This window comes from Rattus norvegicus, chromosome 4, assembly GCF_021556685.1.
Source record: "Rattus norvegicus strain SHRSP/BbbUtx chromosome 4, alternate assembly SHRSP_T2T, whole genome shotgun sequence".
NCBI classification, from domain to species: domain Eukaryota; kingdom Metazoa; phylum Chordata; class Mammalia; order Rodentia; family Muridae; genus Rattus; species Rattus norvegicus.
The window spans coordinates 120,448,645-120,473,777 of record NC_141537.1 but is presented as its reverse complement, the minus strand read 5'-3'; the positions used below and the strand labels follow the sequence as shown (position 1 = coordinate 120,473,777).

At 46.9% G+C, this 25,133-nt stretch overlaps 1 protein-coding gene across 9 annotated transcripts in view; it reads left to right on the top strand.

Annotated features, from left to right (window-relative positions):
• Anxa4 (annexin A4) overlaps positions 1–25,133 on the top strand; it is a 57,469-nt gene that overhangs the window by 17,594 nt on the left and 14,742 nt on the right. For 8 of the 9 annotated variants that reach the window (XR_015685846.1, XR_015685843.1, XR_015685845.1 and 5 more), the window contains 5 exon segments: positions 11,958–12,004; positions 17,230–17,317; positions 20,792–20,886; positions 23,299–23,412; positions 24,494–24,584. Coding sequence is in view for 5 of the 9 variants with exons in the window: in XM_087659386.1 (XP_087515512.1) it covers positions 12,002–12,004; positions 17,230–17,317; positions 20,792–20,886; positions 23,299–23,412; positions 24,494–24,584 (391 nt within the window). In the remaining 4 variants the exon portion in view is untranslated. 9 annotated transcript variants of the gene reach the window in all.

Below are 25,133 nucleotides of genomic sequence, written 5' to 3'. Positions count from 1 at the left end.
GGTTAGATGGCTTCCCTCTCTGCCCTCAGATCTGGGCTTCTCATCAAAAGGATAGCACAGACTTTCTGGTTGAAGGGTCCGCCTTTGCCGCCCACAGTGAGTCAGCACAGAGAACCTTTGAGCTACTGTGGGGCACTCTGCCATCATTTGCAGGGGGAGAAGCTGTCTACTACCCATAAATCAGGGTTGGATGCTCCCTAAAGTTTTCTGTACCTCAATAATCCAACCCTGGCAGGAAGTTAATTTCTCTGGAACCCACCCACCCCCGTTTCTATTCCTGTTTTCTCCTTTTAAAAGATTTATTAGCTGGGTATGGTGGCACAGGCCTTTGATCCCAGCATTCAGGAAGGAGAGACAGGAGGATATCTGTGAGTTGGAGGCTAGCCTGGTCTGCATAGAGTTCCAGGACAGCCAGGGGTACACAGTGAGACCATGTCTCAAAACGACAACAAAGATGTATTTACTTGTATTTCACATGCATGAATGTTTTTTACCAGCATGTATGGATGGGCACCGAGTGTATGCATTGGTCACAGAGAACAGGAAAAGGTGTTGGATCTCCCAGAACTGGAGTTAAAGGTGGTTGTGAACCACCATGTGTGTGCCGGGAATAGAAGCCGGGTCCTTTGCAAGAGCAAATGCTCTTAAATGTTGAGCTTTCTCTCCAGTCTTGTATTCCTGTCTCCTTTGGGTGTTCTCATTATTACCTCAGCTATAGTGTGCTTGGCAGTTTGATCTGAAATAAGGAAACCCAGTTAGTTCTAACTGAACCATAGAGAACTGTGTTTCAAGCCTGGAGGGCACAGCCGTGATACATAAAGTAACCACTGAGCTTGAAATGCGTATCATTTTCTTGTCTGCCCTGTCAGAAGCTTTGCACGAAAGCTCCTAGTGCTTCCTGTTCATAGCAAAACCCAGAAGAGCTATTTCTGGTGCTCCTCAGTCTCCTGCTGGTGTCTGCCAGGTACTCTTCAAACTGCAGACACGGGGCAAACACCCAGTGGAATCACTGCGTCTAACCCCACAGAGTCTGGATTCAGACTAACCGACGGCATCATTCTCCAGTGAGTTGCTGGAACTGGCAGCACTTCTGGGATGCCTGTGTGCGTGTGTATGCTCATGCGAGTGTGTGTGCATGAGAGAGAGAAATGTGTGTGTGTGTGAAAGAGAGAATGTGTGTGTGTTTGTGTGAGTGTGTATGTGTGTGAGAGAATGTGTGTATATGTGAGAGAGAGATGCATGTGTATGTGTGAGAGAGAAATGTGTGTGTGTGTGTGAAAGAGAGAAATGTGTGTGTGTGTGAGAGAGAGAGAAAGAATGTGTGTGTGAGAGTGTGTGTGAGAGAGTGTGTGTGTGAGAGAGAGATGCATGTGTATGTGTGAGAGAGAGAAATGTGTGTGTGTGTGTGAAAGAGAGAAATGTGTGTGTGTGAGAGAGAGAGAAAGAATGTGTGTGTGAGAGTGTGTGTGAGAGAGTGTGTGTGTGAGAGAGATGCATGTATATGTGTGTGTGAGAGAGAGTGTGTGTGTGTGAGAGATGCATGTATATGTGTGTGTGTGAGAGTGTGTGTGTGTGTGAGAGAGAGGTGCATGTATATGTGTGTGAGAGAGTGTGTGTGTGAGAGAGAGATGCATGTATATGTGTGTGTGAGAGAGTGTGTGTGTGAGAGAGAATATGTATGTATGTGAGAGAGATGCATGTGTGTGTGAGAGAGAGTATGTGTGTGTGTGAGAGAGAGTATGTGTGTGTAAGAGTGTATGTGTGTGTGAGAGTGTGTGTGAGTGTATGTGTGTGTGTGTGTGTGTGTGAGAGAGAGAGAGAGAGAGAGAGAGAGAGAGAGAGAGAGCGAGCGCTCAGATCTTGTTATATAACTCAGCTGCATCAAACTTTCCATCCTCCTGCATCAGTCTCCTGAGTACTATGGGTGTGGATACTGTGTCCAGTGCTTACGGATTATGGTTGGCTCAGCCCTAACCTCCCACTTGCATGCGCAGGATGCTAGGCCCTGCTCTGTTCTAAGGTGGGCACAGAATGTGCCTGTTGGGATCCTGCAGCCTCATGTAGAGAAGTCATGCTGCCGACCATGAGTCAGCTCCAGCGGGCGGCATCCCAAAGGCTGGATAGCTGAGCCTGACCAGGACTGTGGCAGTCGGAGATGTGGCTCTGGATGTGCACGGCACCAGCTTTTGCTGTTGACTGACAGCCAGCCTTTTGCCATATTAAGTATGCTCCAGTCTCAGCCACTTCATCTGGGAAGAATATTTTTCTAGTTGTTTTAGCTTTTGCATCCAATTTGCTAAAGAAAAACAAACAACAAAAACAAACAAAAAAACCAAGAAGCATCTGATATAGTAAGGGAATGTCAATTTAGAGCTTTTGGTTTTAAAAATAGATTCATGGGTTGGGGATTTAGCTCAGTGGTAGAGCACTTGCCTAGCAAGCGCAAGGCCCTGGGTTCGGTCCTCAGCTCTGGAAAAAAAATAGATTCATTTTTTTAAAAATTTAATTATGTGTGTGCATGTTGTACCGGTGGAAGCAGATGCCTATGGAGGCCTTCGGTGTCAGATTCCCTGGCACTGGAGTTACAGGCTTTTGTAAACCTCCTGACATGGGTGCTGGGAACCAACTTTGGGTCTTCTGCAAGGGCAATATTATCTCTTAGCTGCTGTGCCATCTCTCCAGCCCTAACAACTTAAAGTTTATATGCCATTATTATTTTGAAAGCTTCTAGAATTGGAATCTGCCTTTAGACTTAGTTTAAATGCATGCATACTAATATATTGACATGGTATGACACAGAGAACATGGGATCTGAATGAAGACATTGTCCCACCCATGCAAATGACCTGGAACTTCATGCTTAATTTCTCTAGGATGTAAATGATCACACCTACGTCTCTGGATACAAGGGACAAACAACATGGTCTTGATAAAATATCTCATATAATGCAACTCAATGATCAATATTCATTTATAAATAAGCTCCCTTTTGCTCGAAAGGACATGTGGAGGAGTAGGCTTGTTACTGTGGGACAGCTGGAAGGTGGGAGGTGACACTGGAGAAGGTTGGAGAGTCCTCACCAGGAAGTGTAGTGAGGTAACTTTCAATGGCCTTCAGGATTTTTGCTTTAGTGATAGATATATCTTGAACAGATAAGGAATGCGTGATAATGCACTATTCTGAAGAGTGTAGAGGTAGAAGTTCAAGTGTGCACAGAGCAGATGTTCATTCAGAGAACATTGACGGAGTGACTGCGGACACAGAACACCTCAGCGGGACTCCAGTCTGTCTTGGAAGTGAACCTTCCAAGTGATTTTCTTGCCACTGTCTGGAGACGGGAGAATCGGCTTTCTCTGCAAGTTAAAAGGTAGAACACTTTTTTGTTTGTTTCCTTGAGAGAGGGTTTCTCCGTGTAGCCCTGGCTGTCCTAGAACTCCCTCTGTAGACCAGGCTAGCCTCAGACTCACATAGATACATCTGTCTCTATAATGGGATTAGAGGGGCATGTGCTACCACCACCCAGGCAAAACAAGTTTCTAAAAATCTCACCAATACCACCACCAAAATGGTGCAGCCAATGAGAATCCCAAAGGTCTCCAGGCCATAGGCCCTACAAAGAGCTGTTGAGAGAAAGGGTGGGAGGGGGAGAGAAAGAGTCTGAAGCATTGTGATGGTAAAGGCAGGCCTGAGAATACCACTAGTTACATTTATAGATTCTGTTATAATAACCCTCTCTGTGTCCTGAAACATGTCTGGGGAAACTGAGGCAAGGCATTTAACAAGGTAAGGATTGAGCTAACATGCAGGGACCAACCAGTTTTTCTGGCAACCACCTAGGCCATGTTGACTCTTTTTGCTGTGACCAAATACAGATTTTTAACTTTGCTTCTTAATACAACATAGGACTTATCTCAGTCAGCTTTTGTTACTGTGGCAGTCCGATCGATTTCAGACAGGACAGAGGAAGCTGGGCTCGGAGGCTCATGCCTGAAACCCCAGCCCTTAGAAGGCTGAGGCAGAATTGCCCAGAGTTTGAGGTCTGGGTGGACTCTGTAGTGAATTCTGTGCATGCCTGAGCTCCAAAGTGAGACACCCCTCCCATTCACTAAAACAAATAAAAAACAAGAAACTAGCAAACAGAGCAAACAGGATAAAGTGAGGGTTTCATCCAAGTCTGGCCATGAGCTGACTGTTGGCCTGAGGTTACACGGTGTCACCAAGTCTCAATTTTTGTTTTAAGAGATGAGGAAGATGAGGAGGACTCCCCAGGCTGTCAGGAACGTGAGTTCAGATAGAAAGGCCATGTGGTCAGTGTTCCCAAGTGTTCCCTCTGCTGTTTAGGTAATGGAGACAGTCCAAATCGTGACAGAAATGTGAGGAGAGGAGAGATGGGGCTGGATGTTTTAAAATCATATCTAAAATAATGGCTTCTCAGTCTGTTAGCCAAAGTTAAGTGTAACCTGTATGTGAAATATGTCTTGGCAGTTGTGGATTGATATTGCAATGTTTCCCATGGTGCTATAAGTAAGTGTGTAAATTTTAGAAAAATATTGTATGTGGGCCTCAAGTGCTTTCCTCAGTTATTCTCCACTGTGTTTATTGAGGCAGCATCTCTCTGTCTCTCTCCTTGGTCGGTCTCTCTTTCTCTCTCTCTCTCTCTCTCCCTGCAGTTTGCTGCTTCCCACTGGTCTGGCTAGCCAGCTTGCCCTGGGAATCCCCTGTCTCTGCCTACAGGACTTCTGTGTAGGTTCTGGGGATCTGGACTCCAGTCCTCAGGTTTGCATGGCAACTCTGTCCACTGAACCATCTCCTTATCCAAGCTTTCCTGTTTGTTAAAGGCTCTGTCTGCTGGAGTGGAATCAGCACCGAGGACTGCATTTGAATCTGTGGGCACCTAACACTGAGGGGCCACCTGAGACAGAACAATGACCTCCTGTAGGTTTCACTCAATGCCGGTTTTTTTAAATTCACATTCACATAACGTGCATATTCTGCTTTTGATTAAAGGTTTGGAAATGCCTGTGTCCCTAACCCAAACCTCATCACTCCAACAAAACCTGTCTCATGAAAGACATAAGTTCCAATAAAAGAGTAGACAGCCACTGTTGCTTTCTAAGTCATTGGCAGTTTCGAAAGCCTTCCTGCTTGGGTGTGACCCACCCACACCCTCCACTAACCCTGAGGACCAGAAGTTAAATCTGTCCTTGCTGGATGTAAAATGAAACTGTGTTCCAGCAAAGAGTGAGTCACTCACATGTGACCTCAGAGACTCGAGAATATTCCAGAGTTAGAACACAGTGCAAAAAGTCTGGGCCCAAAAAAGACTCAGGTGGCCTGTCCTGGGGTGTGGGTCAGTGTCTTGAATCTGAGTGGAGGTCCCAGGGTTAAGTTGGGGTCTCATGGACAGCAGAGGTTCCTGCACAGACATACTGTGTTCACCAGAAGTTCAGCCCCTCAGGGATGTGCATACACACACACACACACACACACACACACACACTCACACACACATACACACACACTCACACACATACACATACACACACTCACACACACATACACATACACACACTCACACACACACACACACTCACACACACACACACACTCACACACACACACACACACACACACACACAGACAGGAACAGAAAGAGAGGCTGTTCTACACTAATCCAGAGGTTGTTTGTCATGTCAGCCTTGGAATTAATTAATGTAGCTAACATTCATGTCCATGCTAGGGACATTCTAGCCCCTTGGCTTCTGGATCCACCTTTTCTTGGGACAGGAAGGATCCCTCAGAGAATCTGCAGACCATGAGAGGAGCTTGTGTGTGTGAATGGAGAGTTTCTCTTCAATCTGCCCACCCCTTCCCGCTGTTCTGCTCAGTCTGGCTGGTGTGGCTGGGATGAGTTTGCATCTCAGTGTTTTGATGTTGGCTGATTTGACTAGTCTAATGCTCGGGCGGGAAATAGATTTTGCCTGTTTTCCGGGAGGAGGGAGCCTCAGGCTGCAGTATTGATGTTGCTTTGTTTTGAGTTTTTTGGACAGGGTCTCACTATGTAGACCAGGCTGGCTTCAAACTCACCAAGACAGTTTTCCACTAGCTGCCCTTGCTCCTTCTGCATGTGTCCAGTCTGCGGAAGGGACATGATAAATGCAGTGCCTGAGTCATCATTCCGCTCAGTGCAGTGACACTGTGCACTGACAGGGACATAGTATGGCCACTAGTGGGGTCGTGCATATTAACCCTTCTAGAGGACACCTGGGAAATGAGGAGATGTTCTTGGTATCCCAGTGTTTTCTTGTGAATCCGCCGTGAATTATTTCTGAGGATGTATGTAATCTTCCACGGAGCAGTGACTCACTGACAGCTGACTTTCCTTGCTGACACTGTGGTTTGTGTCGGTCGCATATAAATGTTCCTGACTTTCTCCCAGTTGCTCTAAAACAGTATGTTTTCTTTTTAAGACATGGTCTCAATGGCCCAGCCTACCCTTGGAGATCCTTCCATTCACCCACCTGAGTGCTGGGATTACAAGTGTGCAATACCACACCTGGCCTACACTGTCCCTTCAGAGCTCTCCTGTGCTGAACCCTTTATACACATGACATTTGTACATGGTTAGGAAGTGGAAGCCACTCCCACACATGGCTCTGTACATCCCTTGGGGTTTCAGGCAATTCTGAAAGGATTGGTCACCTCCCATTGTCACTTTTCATCTGGGACAGTCCTGATGCCTTTGAGGTCATTTGACTCCCCTGGAAATGTGTTTGCAATATTTCAGAGTAAAAGCTGAGGCCCGATGGCTCGTTATTTTGCCCTCATTGTGAGAGTGAAGTCTTTAAAACCCCAACATAATTCTGAGTCATTGTACATATAGGGAATCCTAGGCAGGCCCACAGAGAGAACAGTTCGAGGCATGCAGGAAGCTGAGAAAGCAGTCTGTGGTACGCACTGAGCACCACTGGGCAAGGAGACTTTGTACAGAAGCTTTGGAAGGCAGGACCCTCTGTGGGTGGGAAGATGCTTATGGAGGTGTGATAGTTCTGGCCCACAACTTGAGAGCAGTCCATCACTGAATGGAAGGGAGCCAGTGCAGTGAGGCAGCTCTCCATTTGTGTGTGCGTGCATGCATGTATGTGTGATGTATGTGTGTGTATGTGTGTTATGTGTGTATATGTATATATGTGTATATATGTGTGTATGTGTGATGTGTGTGTGTTATGTGTGTATATGTATATATGTGTGTATGTGTGATGTGTGTGTATATGTGTTATGTGTGTATATGTATATATGTGTATATATGTGTGTTTGTGTGATGTGTGTGTATGGGTTATGTGTGTATATGTATATATGTGTATATATGTGTGTATGTGTGATGTGTGTGTATGTGTGTTGTGTGTATATGTATATATGTGTATATATGTGTGTATGTGTGATGTGTGTGTGTTATGTGTGTATATGTATATATGTGTATATATGTGTGTATGTGTGATGTGTGTGTATGTGTGTTATGTGTGTATATGTATATATGTGTATATATGTGTGTTTGTGTGATGTGTGTATGGGTTATGTGTGTATATGTATATATGTGTATATATGTGTGTATGTGTGATGTGTGTGTATGTGTGTTATGTGTGTATATGTATATATGTGTATATATGTGTGTATGTGTGATGTGTGTGTGTTATGTGTGTATATGTATATATGTGTATATATGTGTGTATGTGTGATGTGTGTGTGTTATGTGTGTATATGTATATATGTGTATATATGTGTGTTTGTGTGATGTGTGTGTATGGGTTATGTGTGTATATGTATATATGTGTATATATGTGTGTATGTGTGATGTGTGTGTATGTGTGTTATGTGTGTATATGTATATATGTGTATATATGTGTGTATGTATGTGTATATGTATATGTATGTGTGTATGTATGTGTGTGTATATATGTGTGTATGTATATGTATGTATGTGTGTATGTATGTGTATGTATGTGTGTATGTATTGTGTATATGTGTGTATGTGTATTATGTATGTGTATATATGTGTGTATGCCTGTGTGTGCATGTATGTATGTGCGTGTATATGTATATGTGTATGTGTGTGTGTGTTTCATGTGGAGGCCAGAAGACAAATTCTTGTGTTATTCCTGAGTGTACCTTTTTTTTGAGACAGCTTTTCTCATTGGCCTTGTAGACTAGGCTCGCCAACAATGGAGCCCAGGCATCTGCCTGCCTGTGCAGTCCTACAATGAGCACCTCCTTATACATGAACTCTGGGGACTGAGCTCAGGCCCTTGTGCTTCTCTTGTGTCTCCTCAGAGCTCTTGTATTTGTTTGTTTGTTTGTTTGTTTGTTTGTTTGTTTGTTTCTAACAAGATCTCATGTAAACTAGGCTGGCCTCAAACTCCTCACATCTGGTACCATGCACTGCAGGAAGATGTGGTACAGCCAACAGTCCTATAACAAGAAGTTTAACACAAAAAAAGCTTAACACGTTTATTTAATTAAAGTTGTATACAAGACTCGGGTCTTCATCAGTGAAGACCCTGAACACCCAAGGAAAATTCTGAGGTTTTCTTTTCTTTTGCTAAAGACAGAGTCCCACTGTAGCACTCGCTGTCCTAAAACTTACTCTGTAGGCCAGGTTAGTTTCAAACTCAGAGATCTGCCTGCCTCTGCCTTTTAAGCACTAGGATTAAAGCTATATGCAACCACACCAGGCCTGGGAAAAGTTCTGGCTTTCTGTTTAGGTTCTGTGGAGAATAAATGGGTGTGTGGAAGTGCAGCTCACTGCGCAGAAGGCTTGACCCAGTAGTGCATACCTGAGGGTGTCACATCCCTCTCTCCTGAGTGTGGTGCAAGAGCCACCTGTGAGGAGACTCACGTCATTTATTGTGAAATAAGACCAACAAGAGAGCTTCCTACGCAGAAATACAGGAAAGACTGACTCCATACTCCAGAACCTGTGGCTTACTTGGCGGTGGGAAGGGGAAGGACTTTGGGAATCTAGAAGCCTGTTTACATGACTGACTTTGGGAAGGTCAAGCTGGGAAGAGACTAGAAGGTGGGAGAAGGCTAGAGAAACTGGGCTCTGAGAATGTTTCTGAGCCCGTCCATTCTTCTGCAGTTAGGGAGACTCGGCCCAGCAGTTGAGCATCAGTCTCTAGATGTGGGGGTGGTGGGTTCCCACCCCAAGCAATTCTTTAGTTCTTTCTTTGCTCCAAATAGTTATCCTAAACCTTAACACAGTTCCCAAACTGTTAAGGGCTAAAGACTATCCCACTACACTGCCCAGTTTACATGCCACCCTCTAGCCCAGGAAGTACTTCTGGCCCACAGGCAATAAACCAAGGGATCCCAGAGCTCCCCAGTGTTTGACTGTCGGAATGACTTGCAGAACTCAGGCCAAGAGTTTGCTGAATGTATCATGAGCGCTTCATAAAAGATGGACCTCAGAAGCAGGCAGAGGGCAGGCACAGGGGAGGGGACAGAAGTTCCCATGCTCCCTTGTTCCCTTCCCTTGTGTGGGTATCTTATTGTGATCCATAGACTCACTGGCCACACTAGTTCATTTCTGCCTCAAAGTCTTTGCACACCCCTTCCCTGTACCTGGAAGAGTCTCTGTTGGAACTTGGAGTGGCGGCCTGTGCCCTTCATTGGATCCTCATTCAGCTGAGCTGGTCGTGTTGCTCAGTGAGCAGCACATGGACTCAGTACTCACTAAGCCCTGGGTTTAATCCTCAGCTCCAGATAAACGGGACATGGAGTTGTAGGCCTGTAATCCCAGCACCAGGAAGTGGAGCCAGGAGATAGATTCAAGGTCATCTTTGCGCGCGCGCGCGCGCGCGCACACACACACACACACACACACACACACACACACACACACACACACACACAGAGTTCAAGGCCAACCTAAACTCTTCCTTCAGCTTGGATGGTATTTCCTCAGAGGTGCTTCTGGGCTATGCTATGAGTCTGCTCCTTCCTGGTACCCAGATCATAACAGCATCAATGTTAGAGACAAAACAGCAATGATCCAAGCTCTGTGGATCTCTTTGTTTGTGATCCTGGGACCAGGCCAGAACCCAGATCAAAGGCAGTCAGATGCTCATTCTGCAGCACCAGGTTGCTTAAAGCCAGAAGAACATAAAGGAAGGGAGGCACATAACAGGGAAGTGGGGTACAAAAGACCGGATTGTCACAGTTCTCATCTGTCTTATCAGAACAGCTGCTGCTTGTGATTGGCTGAGAGTCAGCGGCTTGTGTCAAGAGTAGCTTTGGTCCACTATGGAGGAAGGCACCTTGAAGCCAAGAGTGAGATGTTAGACAAACTTGTTCTCATCGAAGTTTGAATTTCACACAGTTATTACATACCAGGATTATATCATCTTCTTCTCCCTCCTCCTCCCCTCCCTCCTCCTTCTTTCCTTTGTCAATTGTTTGAAAATGGCTGAAGAGGCAGAATCAGACCTTTGATTATGCGTGTTTTGCTGATCTCTGCTCTGTATTACTTTCCCTGCTATATTTTTATCTTACCAGCATCTGAAACCATCTTTAATTTTTCCTGTCTATCCTGGTTGACCATGAGCTCACTGAGAAAGAGGATGTGTAGGCGAATGAATGAATTTATAACCCCAACAGTCCTAGCTAATAAAATACTGCCTTCATCTTCATTGTGTGTGTGTGTGTGTGTGTGTGTGGTGTGGTGTATGTGGTGTGTGTGTATGTGTGTGTGGTGTGTGGTGTGGTGCATGTGGTGTGTGTGTGTGTGTGTGTGTGGTGTGGTGTATGTGGTGTGTGTGTATGTGTGTGTGGTGTGTGGTGTGGTGTATGTGGTGTGTGTGTATGTGTGTGTGGTGTGTGGTGTATGTGGTGTGTGTGTGTGTGTGTGTGTGTGTGTGTGCACGTATGTGTATACCATTAGTGTGTGGGTGCCCTTGCAGGCCAGAGAAGGGTATCAACTAGAGTTACAGATGGTTGTGAACCACCCAGTGTGGGTGCTGAGAGCTGAACTCAGGTCCTCTGCAGAAGCAGTAGGCACTCGTAACCACTGAGCCATCTCTCCAGACCCTTGCTTTAGTGAAACAGTGATAATGTCTGGTTTTGTTGAGAGAATCTGTTACTCCACCTCAGCCTCCTGAGTTCTGAGATTACAAGCCTGTTCCACACAGCTGATTCTGCCTTTGTAGCAAGTTCCCAGATATGCCAACCGCTGGCTCCAGGATAGCTCTGTGGATGTTGAGATGCCATGATTTGCACTTCAACTTTCCTGATGAAGGAGGGGGCATTGGAAACCGTGAGAGATCAATGACAGGAAGTCTCTCTACTCCTGTCATGGTACAGGGGAAAAAACAGCATCTGGGGAATGAACACAGTCCAATGCTGGATGGGCTGTCAAGATACACAGTCAGACATCTGCACATATGTATGTAGACCTACATGCAGACACATGCATGTACACAGATGCAGGTACACACATGTACACATATATGAATGCACTCACAGGATGCAGGTGTATGCACACATCAATACACACATGGGCACATGGGCATACATATGGGGCGTCTTAAGTACCATAGTTTCCTGATTCGGATAGCTCATCTCTTCTCTGTTCTGACCTGCAGAAGTGTTTAACTCAGAACCTCTGTGTCCCAAGGGTCAGTAACAGCACTTCACCCCAACAAGGCAACAGAACAGCTATCATGTGTGTCTCCAAACAGAGGAGCAACCAGGAAGCACATTGTTGGCATAATAAACTCAACCGCTCAAATCTTTTCTCTAATGATTAGCCTGGCCCAGGAGCTCTGGGTCCCGTACAGGTGACCCTTTGATGACATCATGTATGTTTCCTCTTGGCTCAGCTTCATGCAAACATGGCACCCTAACTAATGAATAATACCACACCCTGCTCACAGTCATTTCTCTTCTGCTTTTTTTTCCACAGGAGCTTCTGCTGGCGTGACTGAACTCTGAACGTTAGCTAGAGCCATGGTAAGTGCCTCACCCCACCTGGTACCAGCCACAGGCAGGCACAGGATGTGTACTTAGGTGGCTTAAACAAAACTCTGTTTGTTCAGCAGTGGGCATGAAGACACGATAAAGCAGTCTCTGTGTATCTGTCTGTCTGTCTCTCACTGCCTCTGTCTCTGTCACTTGCCCCACTTTATCTCTCTGCTTTTCTCTGACAGGGTCTCTACATAGATAGCCCTGTCTGTCCTGGAACTCACTAGGTAGGCTATGCTGATTTCAAACTCACAGACCTCTGCCTGCATCTGCCTCCCAAGGGCTAGGATTAAAGCCTTGCACCACCTAGCCTGGCCTTTTCTTTTCCTTTTATTTTTTCCCAATGTCTTTCAAATTTACTTCAAAGTGGGTAGCTTGATCCTGAAAAGGAATTCACAGACTCCCTTACATTTCTAAAGCAGAAATATAAGCATATAGAATATATAAATATATAAATTAATAGAATTTAATATTATAATGTAATATTAATATTGTAATGGAATATTATAACATAATAGAATATATTAATATATGAATATATATAAATGTGAGAATAGAGAAACAAGTGATGGTTTTCTCTCTGTAAAACATAACTTTCCATTTTAGAACACTTAGGCAACTTCAGAGGAACGCATGTTCTACCACCCACGGGGGTCCTCCTGGACAGCCCCATCATCTTAGGCTCGACGAGACGGGTGCTTTGGGACAGGGGACAGATGCCATTTGTGTGGAGGTTAGATGACAGTTTTATGGAATTAGTTCTCTCTTGTCTTCACATGGGTCCCAGGGATCAAATCCTGATCCCCATGCTTAGGTGCAAGAACCCTAGAACTTGCTGAACCATCAAACCAGCCCTAAGGGGGTGCTTCCTAGCAGCCCCCCCACCCCGGCCGCCTGCCTCAGTCGCAGCTGTGGTCAAGGGTTTCCTTGGACTTAGTGATTGGTCTTTGGCACAGGCCCAGGATTGGGGCCCTTTGAGAGTTCTGTGAGGTTCAGCAGGAAGGTAGAAACTGGCCTCTGGGCTGCCTTAGACGGCTCTCCCCACTCAAAGGCGTCCTGAGTAGGGAGATGGCTGAGTCAGAGTGTGGACCCTGACCCCTCCCTCTGAGCACTGTGGGTGTGGGCACTTGTGTGGCTGCACCTGTGTGGCTGCACCTGTGTGGCTGCACCTGCGTGGCTGCACCTGCGTGGCTGCACCTGCGTGGCTGCACCTGCCATACTTTTCAGTGCCCAGCTGAACCTTCTCACCTTCCCATCTCCCACCTTCCCATCTCCCAGTCACTGTAACGGCAGTGACGACATTTCCTCAGTTGTAGCACTGCCTGCCTACTTCTAGTGTTCACCGCTTCCTTTCTATGTGATCGTCTTAGTCAGGCTTCCTATTGCTGTGATGAAGCACCATGACCAAAGCAACTTGGGGAGGAAAGGGTTGATTTATTTCACTCCCAGTTCCATACAACAGTTCACCATCAGAAGCAGTGAGGGCAGGAACTCACACAGGGTGGGAACCTGGAGGCAGGAGCTGATGCAGAGGCCATGGAGGGGTGCTGCTTACTGGCTTGCTCCTCACGGCTTGCTCAGCTTGGTACTCTACAGTAGCTCAGGACCACCAGCCCAGAAGTGGCACCATCCACAGTGGGCTGGGCCCTCCTCCATTAATAATTAATTAAGAACATGTCTCAAAGGCAGATCTTACGGAGGCATTTTCTCAGTTGAGGCTCCCTCCTCACTGATGACTCTCGCTTGTGTCAAGTTGATATAAGAGTAGCCAGCATGGTGATGTTTGCTTTGCTTCCACAACAAGTTTCCCTGGCATGGATGTGCCACCCCTCCCCATCATCCTGGAAAAGATGACTGTACATTGTGCCCTAGAATTTAATCCATGCAGACACTCATGAGACTCACAAGGGAAAAAGGTTCCCAATGGAACAAGAGTTGTGTAGGGTGTTACTAGGTAAATGGAACCTCCCTTGCAAACACCCCTATCGATTCCTCCTCAGACGTTAATCTTCATCTTAGGACAGTTTAAACTTGAACTTGGTGTGTGAGAACCACCCAGAAACGTTCAATACTGGGATTCCAGAGAACCTCAGGAAACGTTGACTCAGTAGCTGAGGTACCGCTCAGTGGTAGGATGCTCAGTACGTGAGGCCTTATCTACCTTCATCGCCACTTGGCCTGTGATCTGTGTCCTCCTATGAGGACACCAGCCCCATCAGGTCCAGGGCCGACACTGCACTAGCACCTCTTCCTAACGTCTCACATTTGCAATGACCCCATTCCAGCTGAAGTCACGCTCTGAGGTCCTGAGGGTTAGGACAGCAACAACCGCACAGGTGACAGTGCCTAAGTTGATGTCATAGCTCTCTACTGTCCTCCGATGGGTATGTGAAGCCACTAAGTGCTCACATTGGCTGACATCTAAGTAGAGGAGGTCCACGTCTTGTGGCAACTGAGGGCTTTTCTTGGTAACAGCCTGCAAAGTGGTCTGGCAAATAGGACTCAAGTCGGGTTTGTGAGAGCGACTGTAGAGTATAAAGCTCCCGTCTTCCCTTAGGTGGCCTGTTCAAGTCCTTACATCAGATGAAACCATGAGCACCTTCAGCTCGGTCCCATGCTGTTCCTGCCAGCTTATACAAATGCAATATCTGATTTCATCACCGACATCATCCCATTGGCTTCTATCAATGAGTAGTCTAAGAGAGAGATCAAAGAATCTCACTGTTATATTTAATTTGGCAATGTGCCTCAGTTGTGTTTAGATGATGATGGTGATGATGATGGTGGTGGTAACCATAGTGATGGTGGTGATGGTGGTGGTGGCAGTGACATCTAGTCTAAGTTTTTATTTTAACTTTTTCCTGGGCTCCATGCTGAGCTTTCCCACCTTTATCCTGTTCCATTATTACAGCAACACTGTGAGTTGGTTTAATTATTTTCAATACACATGTGAGAAACGTGAACCCTCTCCTGGGCATACAGCTGCAAAGGGTTGGAAACAAGCCTCTGGTCAGGTCTGCTGGGCTCCCGTGCCGTGCTTCTGCAATATATTAGTGACTTATTAAGTGACAAAATACCAGAGAAAAGCCACTTAGTGGCGGAAGGTTTATGTAGCTTCAAGTCTGAGGTGTACCATGGCGGAGAGTCATGGCAGAGAGAATGTCTGCTGATCTGTCTCAGGAAGCGGAGGGGAGAGGTGGACGCAGGAGCTCAGCTTCCTTGTTCAGTGGATGGCACTGCCCACGTTTAGGGTGGCTTTCCTCACAAGCATCTCTAGAATTTTCTCTGTGGCCTGATTCTAGCTCTTGTCAGGTTGACAATATCACAGTATTAACTATTGTATTCAGCTGTAGCAGCTGCTGGCTACTTGCTCTGCCCCACATTGTGGGGTCTCCTACTTCTCCAGGGTACCTCCTTTCAATCATGCTCAATGGCCCATCAGTGTCTGCTGAATGGATCCAGTCTGAGCGGCCCAGGCCGGTCCCAATCCTGCTGCCCCGTTTCTCATCTCCTTGGGTGTTTCAACAAACTCATCCAGTGCCGTTGTACCCTAAATTTTAGGTTGGCCTCTAGACTTGTCCGGGGCCACTGCTCATGGGTACTAAGCATGGATGTCTAATGGAAAGAACGTCCTTTTACTTATTTTATTTTATGTTTAGCTGGCTACATTCATGTCTGTGAGAGGGTGTCAGAAACCCTGGAACGGGAGTTAGAGACAGGTGTGACCTACCATGTAGGTGCTGAGAATTGAACTCAGGTCCTTTTGGAGCACATCCACACCTCCACACTATATACACAAGTAAAATTTTAAGTTAAAAGACAAAATGGAATAGTTGAAGAAACCCCTGATGTCAGCCTCTGGCCCCCACATGCACATGCGCACACATGCATACAGATGTTTAAAAGTAGCTGTCTTTACCAGAAGGAATAATGACTGTGCTATTTGCTAGACCCCCATCGGGCCTGTTGCCTCCTCCCTCCCTGGTTTGTGTATCTGTAGCTGCCCCTTCCTTTGATGTTTAGACCTTAAAGAGGAGTGATTTGGTATTTCCCTCCCTGAAACTCGGTGTTTGACACCGAGGAACACAGAGGTGGGCTGAGAAGCTGAGAGAGGAGGACCTCTCCTCAGGGATCCCCAAGCCTGCTTGTGTCTAACTAACTTCCTAGCCTTTGGCTAATGACTAACTCGCACTCAAGTTTTTGTCTTCTTTATCTCCACTTCCTCCCACCTGTGTTATTTCGAAGCTGATTCCAGATATCCCATCTTCTACCCGTGAGTCAGCTATATAAAGGTAAAATGTATGCTGTGGTCACAGCACCACTATCAGACCAGACTCTTAGGACTGACTTCTTGTGTCATAAAACATCACCGTCCAGCTGTCCTGTCATGTCCTTACTCACATCCTCCACCCAAAGCAGGCTCGCCTCTATGGCTGTTGTTGTTGTTGTTGTTGTTGTTGTTGTGTGTGTTTGGTTTGGGGTTTGCGTTTTTGAGACAAGGCCTCTCTAGCCTAGGCTGCCCTTGAATCGGTGGCTGAGCCTAGCCTTGAACTCTTGATGCCCTACTCCACTTCCCAAGTGCTGGGATGACAAGCACGCAGCACTGTGCCCAGCAGCTGTTGGCTAATGTGTCCTTTTAACCTCTTGGACTTTGACTCCCTTCTACCTCTCTCTTCCAACCTCCCTTGCAGCTTATCAACTGAAGAAGCTGCATTATTGGTTTGGCATTTCCTTGTGCGTTATATTTATAGCAAATCGTTTTTGGGCTCTAAAGACATGAACTTGACTGAATTCATACTTACTTGGCTTTTCCTTTTGGGGAGATTGCTGTAGAGGGGGTGGTGTGATTTCTCTTAGAGCAGATCCTTCTCGTGGCAGCCCCAGGGTCTTTGGACTAGCCTATCTTTGTCTGTAGCTCTCCCTCCCCTTCATTGTCGTATGACCAAGTATTTCACACGAACCATCTCTCGGCCTCAATGGCGGTGCTTCCTGCAGCCCACTGGGACTCTACTTACTTGGTGGCACCTGTCACCCCGGGCTGCCGCTGGGACGTGTGATTCTCGTTGTCTGCCCTCCTCAGAGAAGGTGGTGGCCCCACCAGAGTGTGAACCCCCTCCCTTCATGGTTGCTGCTGCTGCCCTGGCACCTGGGGTAGAGCTTGGGCTTCTGTATGAGAGGTCACCAGTCAGTCACGTCATTTTCTGTGCATTCAGGAAACCAAAGGAGGAACTGTGAAAGCTGCTTCAGGATTCAATGCAACTGAAGATGCCCAGGTCCTGAGGAAGGCCATGAAAGGTCTGGGTAAGTACCTTTGAGGGTGTCCTGAGTGCGGATGTCACAGTTGTGAGGAGGGCACCGTGGGCACTGGTATTCACCTCAGATAAACATGAGCTGAGGATGTAGCTCACTTGGTAGAGTGCTTGCCCACCATGCATGAGGCCCCTGCCTTCACTCCCCTGTGCTGCAAAATGACAGCAAACAGACAAAACGATGGTAACAGATGGTCCGCTCGAGGACAACTCGGATGAGAGAATGTGTCAATAGTGAGTTTTCTGTTGCTACAACAAAATGCCCAGGATAATCATCTTAAAAAGAGGGAAGGTTCATTTTGGATCACAGCTTTGGAGCTATCAAGTCCACAATTGGCTGACTCATTGCTTTGGGGCCTGTGGTTAGAGAGCACATCAACAAGAAAGTTAATTCATGGGCTTGGGGATTTAGCTCAGTGGTAGAGCTAGGAAGCGAAAGGCCCTGGGTTCAGTCCCCAGCTCCGAAAAAAAGAAAAAGAAAAAAAGAAAAAAAAAAAAGAAAGTTAATTCATATTATAGCTAGAGAATGGGGGGAGAGAAGGGAATGGGGGAAGGGGTAAAAGATTCATGAGAACATCGAAAAGACCTAACTACCTCCCATTAAGTTCTACCTCCCTCCTATTAGTGCCTCTGGTGGGGGGTGTTGCTGCCACCATGTCTGTGCAGCTGAGTCAGTGGACGTGCAGATGGGGCTGTTTGTGAGCAGGCAGGGGATGTCTCTTAGAGCATGGCCCTGAAGTTGTCTTCCCAAGGTCAGGTCCAGTTGTACTAGGTGCACTGCCAGCCGCCCTGGACGTATTTCTGCACCAAGGCTTCGCTGTTGGACATGTGGAGAGAGAAGTGTCCCGATTCTAGTTATCCCTGAGAGTCTCTGAGATTTGGTAAAGATGCTCGGCAGTGAGACCTTGTCTCTCAGTCTTGCGATCTCAGATTCATTTTCCTTAACTGTCTGCTGCTAACAGCTGTGGCCGGAACGGCAGGTCTTTGCTAATCTGCACTGTATTAGCCTGAAGGCAGAGGCTTCTCGAGGACCTGTTTGAGAAGCAGGGTGTGGTGGGTGAAAAGATGTCGAGGTGAGCTGACTTCCCCAGGCTGTCAGAACCTGTGAGACTGAGAATTCTGGGAAACAGCTAATGAGCTATCTCGGGCAATCAGTCAGCCACTGGCCAGGTCTAATGAGCAATCTTGGGCAATCAGTCAGCCACTGGCCAGGTCTAATGAGCAATCTCGGGCAATCAGTCAGCCACTGGCCAGGTCTAATGAGCAATCTCGGGCAATCAGACTCTGCCTTCCGCCTGGTCTAAGCACCTTGACCCCTGCCACCCATCTCCTGAACTTACACCTTCTCACTTCCCTTTTTGTTGTAAATAAGTAGAAAATGTGTAGGCCCCACCGCCTGCATTCTTTTCTTTCTTTTTGGTCCAATTTTATTTCTGTATGTTGCAAGAACAGTATAGTCCAGTGTGTAGAGCAAAACTTTCAGAATTCCCAAAGCAAGAATTGAGACATTTGACACAACCAGGCCTGATATGAGCTACTGAGGTGAGCTCTTGAAGGAGACAAGGGCTGTAAAGGCTAGTCCTGTCAGTCCACAGTCTGGGTGCTGATTGGTGCTAGTACAGCTAAGAGTATGGGAAGGCTGGAGAGATGGCTCAGCAGTTAAGAGTGTTCCTGCTCTTGCAGTGTGTCTAAGTTCTGTTCTCAGCACCCTCATCAGGCAGCTCCCAACCGCCTGGAACTCCAGCTCTAGGGGATGCATCTTGCCTCAGCAGACACCATCACATACACACACACACACACACACACACACACACACACACACACACACACGCATGCACGCACACACACACACAATTTAAAGTAAAATAAAATTTAAAAACATCAGATGGGCATGGTAAGAATTCTTTGTGGGCCTAGGATTCTGGCTCAGTTTGTAGAATGCCCTAATCCTGGGTTTGACCCCTAGGAAAGGTGGAGGATCAGGAGTTCATAGTTGAAATCAGGCCTGGATGCATGAATCTGCATTTAAAAAACAAATAAAGACTAGGAATGTAGCTCACTGGTAGAGTACTTGCCTAACACATGTGAAGTCCTGGGTTCGATTCCTCATACTAAAAAACAAATAGAACAAACAAAAAACCCCCAAACCCATGGTTCACTGAGAGGAGATCATCTTTCATGGGGATCATCAGGCAAAGCTTGGAAGTGTGGAGTTTAAGATACCCTTGGGAGGTGGGTTGAGTTTTAATAAACAATGAGGAGAGAATGTGTTTCTGGGAGTGGAGCTGAACTGAAGCTTGAGGGAGTCACAGTGAGTTTGGGAAAATTTGCTCTGCAGGAACAGGCCAGAGGGAAGCTTCCTGAGATGGCAGCTCCTAAAGGGAAGTCCTAGGGCAGCTACTAAGAAAGCCACCAATTGAATTACAGCCATGGAGGGGTGGTCGCAAGGCACGAGGGGGCCAGGAAACCACAGGTACCAGAATTAGAATGCTAAATGAGGGGCTAAGGATGACTTGAAACAGAGAGACTGTAGTAATGGAGGGCTCAGGAGAGCGTTCAAGAGAGCACGTGGGAAAAGCAGAAAAATTCAAGAGCAGATTCTGAGCAGGGTGGGTACACCTGGAATCCCCACAGTGGGGAGGCAGAGGCAGAAGGATTAAGAGTTCAGGATCAGCCTGGGCTAACTAGGAAAGCCCCAAACAAGAGCTAAGCTATAAGTCTGTCTGCCTCCTCCCTTCACCCAAGAGTATATACCTCAGAGAACAGAGACTGCAGTGCTCAGACAGCAGCCTCCTGTGAACCCAGCTGACCACAGGGAGCCATCTGAGTTAAAGAGCAGGCAAGGGATGAGAGTTAGTTTTTCTTATAGGAAAGATAAACCAAGCTACAAAAACAGGGATTTAGTTAGAAGGTTTTTACAGATTTATGAAAAATGAAACCGTGTGTTACTGTTTGGGTTAAAAGCAGAGTGTGGCCATAGAGCTACGCTTTGCATGGCTTGGAAGGAAATTTAAATCTGGAGGAAGGTGGGGAGTTTAAAAACAAACAAACAAACAAACAAACAAACAACAACAACAAACTCAAAGCTAATGTGAGGGTTCAAAGCAGGAAGTGCTCTTCCTTCCAGAGCACTGAGGTTGGATTTGAGAGTTCTGTAGGTCTCCCTGTCCCTCATCTTTTGCTGAATCTCTAAGCTTGTGAAGAATGACATAGAGAACACATTTAAAACTTTCTCCCTGTGGTATTTTAGTAGAATGGCTTCTACCCTCTCCTCCCCCATGTGCCCCAGCTGCTTCTTCCAACAAATAAACAGAAAATTCCTCAAACACTAATATCCAGCTGTGAGAAAGGAGAACTCCTGCCTCCGCCTCCCTGGACTCTTGCTTCCAGGTTCTCTCTCCAGGGGCCACAGGGGAGACCATTTCCTCATACAGGTAAATCCTGACCCTGCTGTTTCCATCTCCAGGTACTGACGAAGATGCCATTATCGGAGTCTTAGCCTGCCGGAACACTGCCCAACGCCAGGAAATCAGGACGGCCTACAAGAGCACCATTGGCAGGGTAGGCCCAGTTACCTGATCTTGCCATGACCAGGGATTCCTCAGGCATCTTGGAAGCAGACCCCCACCTCCCACCCCTCACCTCATACACCATCCCCTCCCGAAGCTAGACTCTGAAGTGACCCCATGCCTTAAGACTACCTGTGAAGTTAGTGGTTATCAGAGTATAGGAAGAAAGTGGGGAAAGAGGGTGGGGAGAGAAGAGGCAATGGGTGCAGGGGAACAGCCAGATGAGAGTATGAATTCTAAGGCTCTGTAGGATGACTGTAGGTAACCGCTAATCAAAGTAGAGAGCAGAGAAGATTTTAAACGTTCCTCACACAAACAAATGACAAGCATCTGAGGCGACAACTATGCCAGTCCCTTTACTTGATAAGATGTCACACTGCCCCATTACCATTACAACTGAGCATCCATTAAAAATAGTGATATAACATGAGAGCTCACTGGGTAAAGGCGCTTGTCCTAACCTTGACGAGCAGCTAAGTTCAATATTTAAGATCGGCCTGGTGGAAGAAGAGAATCAACTTCACTGACCTCCACATGTGAGGTCACACACACACACACACACACACACACACACACACACACACACACCCCACATGTCAGTTAATTTTAAAATGCCTTGGCTAACTCTAAGGCTGGGCACTCCTAAACCTCCCCCTGCTACCCCAGGCCCAATTGGAGAAGTAGCCGGAGTTCACTTCCTGAAGTCTCACATGGTTGGGTGGCTTTATCTCCTGCTAATACTGCACTGCGTCTCATTCTTCTTCCCAAAGTCCAGGCGATTCTGCCGTCCTCACTGCATCCTACTCTCAGTGTCCCGCCCATGCTCAGCTATTGTCTGTTGGCATCTTTATTGATAGATCACAAACCAATTGGGGATAACGATCTTCCAAGTCTGGACATGCAGGTTCACAACATTAGCACCAATCTCTAGCACATGCATGGCAGCTTATAAATTCATCTGTTTACCCAGCGTGCTCTAGATTTTGTCTGAACCCCACACCTCCTCCTTCACCAGAATTATTCAGCCCGGTCTTTCCACACATCACCATTAAAGCACCCCAACCCTTGTGCTTCTTTATTGAGAACCTTGTCTCTGTACATCGGCACCCAGTGATGTCATGCCCAGTGTCTTGGGAGATGTCACAGCAGGGAATATTGAAGCTGCTTCTCACAGACGGCTCCAAACTGCTGGTCAAGGTGGGGAGGGATGGGCAGGGCAGAGCTGACTCAATGCTCTCCAGAGCATCTACAGGTGAACTCTGGGCACTCCTGAGGAGAATAGGACAGACTGTTGCCGACTCTCTCCAGAGCACCATAAACTGTTCCCATCTTCAGGGAAACCGAAAGAGATCAGTAGCAAACATGGACAGTCAAGGGAGGTGTGAGCTATACATCTAAGTGCTGTTGTAATATACACATGAGATTACCGCCAGGATCGAGCTAACCTATGGTAGCCTAAGATGACCAATTAATAGACTTCTAATTCATCCATCCACTCATTCACTCATTCATTCCACATTTGTGAATTTAACATAAAGATATGCCCGATAGAAAGTTGTATACATGATCCCAGCACTGGGGAGGACACAGGAAAATAGGAGCTTGATGGCCCACCACCCTAGCTTACCTAATCAGTAAGCTCTAGGTTCAGTGGGAGAACTTGTAGACCACAGTAGTAGAGAACAATTGAGGAAGACATCAGACATTGACAACTTATCTTTACACACACTCATGCTTATGTGTGCATGCACACAAACACATGTGCATGTACCTACAGGTCTCGCTGCAGGACCTGCTTGAGGACTTGAAGTCGGAGCCACAGACCCACAAACATTTATACACATATGTGTTTGTATATACACAAGATATGGGGCCAGTGAGATGGCTTCATGTGTAAAAGGGCTTGTTGCCAAGCTGAATAACCTGAGTTCGGTTCCACATGATAAAGAGACCCTTCTCTCGTAGGTTGTCCTCTGACCTCCACACACAAATAAGAGAAATAGCTCAAAAATAAAAGTTAATGAGAACCACAACAACACACACACACATGCACACACAAACACATACACACAACCAAACCAAAACATAATGAGAGAGCTGGCATTGTTTTACAAATCTCACTGAAGTTCGGCATCATGGGAAATGACCGCACTCCCTTATTTGCTGTGCTGTGCGGCTTTGGTTGAAGTCAATAAATCAAATCTGGTCTTGGATAGTTGGACAAGTGGGAAGTACTTAACAGACTTCTGGTGACTGTGATGTGCAGATGTGCCAGATGACTGAGGAAAACGCCACCCTGTGCTTCCAAGAGGCTGACAGCGCAGGACAGTTTTGCACCATACTTGGATATGTCGGGCATGAGTGACAATAGTCACTGAAAGTAGACATGTCCTTCTCGCTGCAGGACCTGCTTGAGGACTTGAAGTCGGAGCTGAGCAGCAACTTCGAGCAGGTGATCCTGGGCATGATGACGCCCACAGTGCTGTATGACGTGCAGGAGCTCCGGAGGGCTATGAAGGTCGGTGGTCCCCTTGAGCTCTTGGTGTCCCCCGTGCACAGAGTAATGAGCCATCCTTCAGAAACACGACTGGCAGAGCTGGGCTACATGGCTCAGTGGTTACGAGTGTTTGCAGCTCACACAAACCACCAGCAACTCCAGCGTTAGGGACTTTGACTCCCTCTTCTGGCCTCCTCGGGTACTGCGCCCACAGGCACAGACCCACGCACATAATCTAAAATCGTAAAGTTAAAAACAACGAAACAAACAAACAAAAGCCTATGACCAAACCCTTCTGAGATGGGGAAGAGAGACAAGGAGAGACAGGTTTTCCCCTCTGGACAACTTGAAATCTACACGGCTGTTGTAATTAAGAAATTCCCAGAGCTGGCTGAGCCATTTGCTCCTTCCTGGGGCTGGTGGAAGAGGGACTGGCCCATGGGGCTGGTAGGACCCAGGTATCAGGCGGGCAGGCACGTTCTCTATAGCTGACTCGCTTGGCAGCAAGTGACTCTGAGATGCCAGTATAGCCACCCTCCTTTGCTTATCGGTAAATACTACACCGGGTAGAAGGTTCTGGGCTGGGCTCTAGAGAACAGGGAGATAACATCTTTACCAGAACATTCCGACCTTCAGAGAAAGAGCAGAACCCCAGAGGGCAGAAACAGCACCTAACCTGTTAGGACAAACCACAGTTGGCTACGGGGCTCTACCAGTGTGCATTGATATTAATGATACGATAAACACTCCAGGCTCGGGCGGGACAGGTGAAAGTTAACAGGCCCTGGTTCTGGACCCCGGTGGGCTGCTATTACACTCTGTAGCTTCAGGCCTGTATTCCTTCTGAGTGTGGGACTGTTGTTTTGTTTTGTTTTGTTTTGTTTTGTTTTGTTTTGTTTTGTTTTGTTTTTCTCGGAGCTGGGGACCGAACTCAGGGCCTTGCACTTGCTAGGCAAGCGCTCTACCACTGAGCTAAATCCCCAACCCCGGGACTGTTTTTAATTAGTAAATTTCATTGTATTTTATTTGTTTAAACATGCATAAAAGTTGCCATGAACTTGATCCACTGGCTCATCCCATCCTCACCTCTGCCCTCACGTAGGGAGCTGGCACGGACGAGGGCTGTCTGATTGAGATCCTGGCCTCTCGCAACCCTGAGGAGATCCGTCGCATCAACCAGACATACCAGCAGCGTAAGTAGCATCCCCCGGGCCCTGGCACAGGTTGCCCAGGACTTGAAAGTAAGACTAGTGACTACTACTTCTCAGCTATTAGATTATGATGCAAGTTTCTCCTGCTTATCTTATTTATTTACTGTGAGTTTTCTGCCATATTTGTGGCCTACCTGGGTGCTAAGGATGGAGCCCAGGATCTCTCACAAGCTAGGCTAGCGCTTGAGGTTCTAGCACAGAGCTATACCCCATCTGTGACCCCTGCTTTCAAAGTCAGTATGTATTGCTTCTGAGGAGAAAACTGTCTCACAGTAGGGTCTCTTGCTCAAGTGTTCAGAGCCTGAGCCTAAACCTTGCGAGTCTGGAGTTAGAGGCCTGACCCTGACCTCAGCCCCACCCAGGACTTGGATTAGCTCTCTAACCCTGAAGGTTTTGGAGTTAGCTTCCAATCCTGACTTCAGCCCTATGAAGGTGTCTAGACCTCCACAGCTGGCAGAATGACGATCTAAGGGAGGCAAGAAGGCAGTCAATTGACTGACTAGGAGTAGTTTATTTTTGGCATATTTAAGC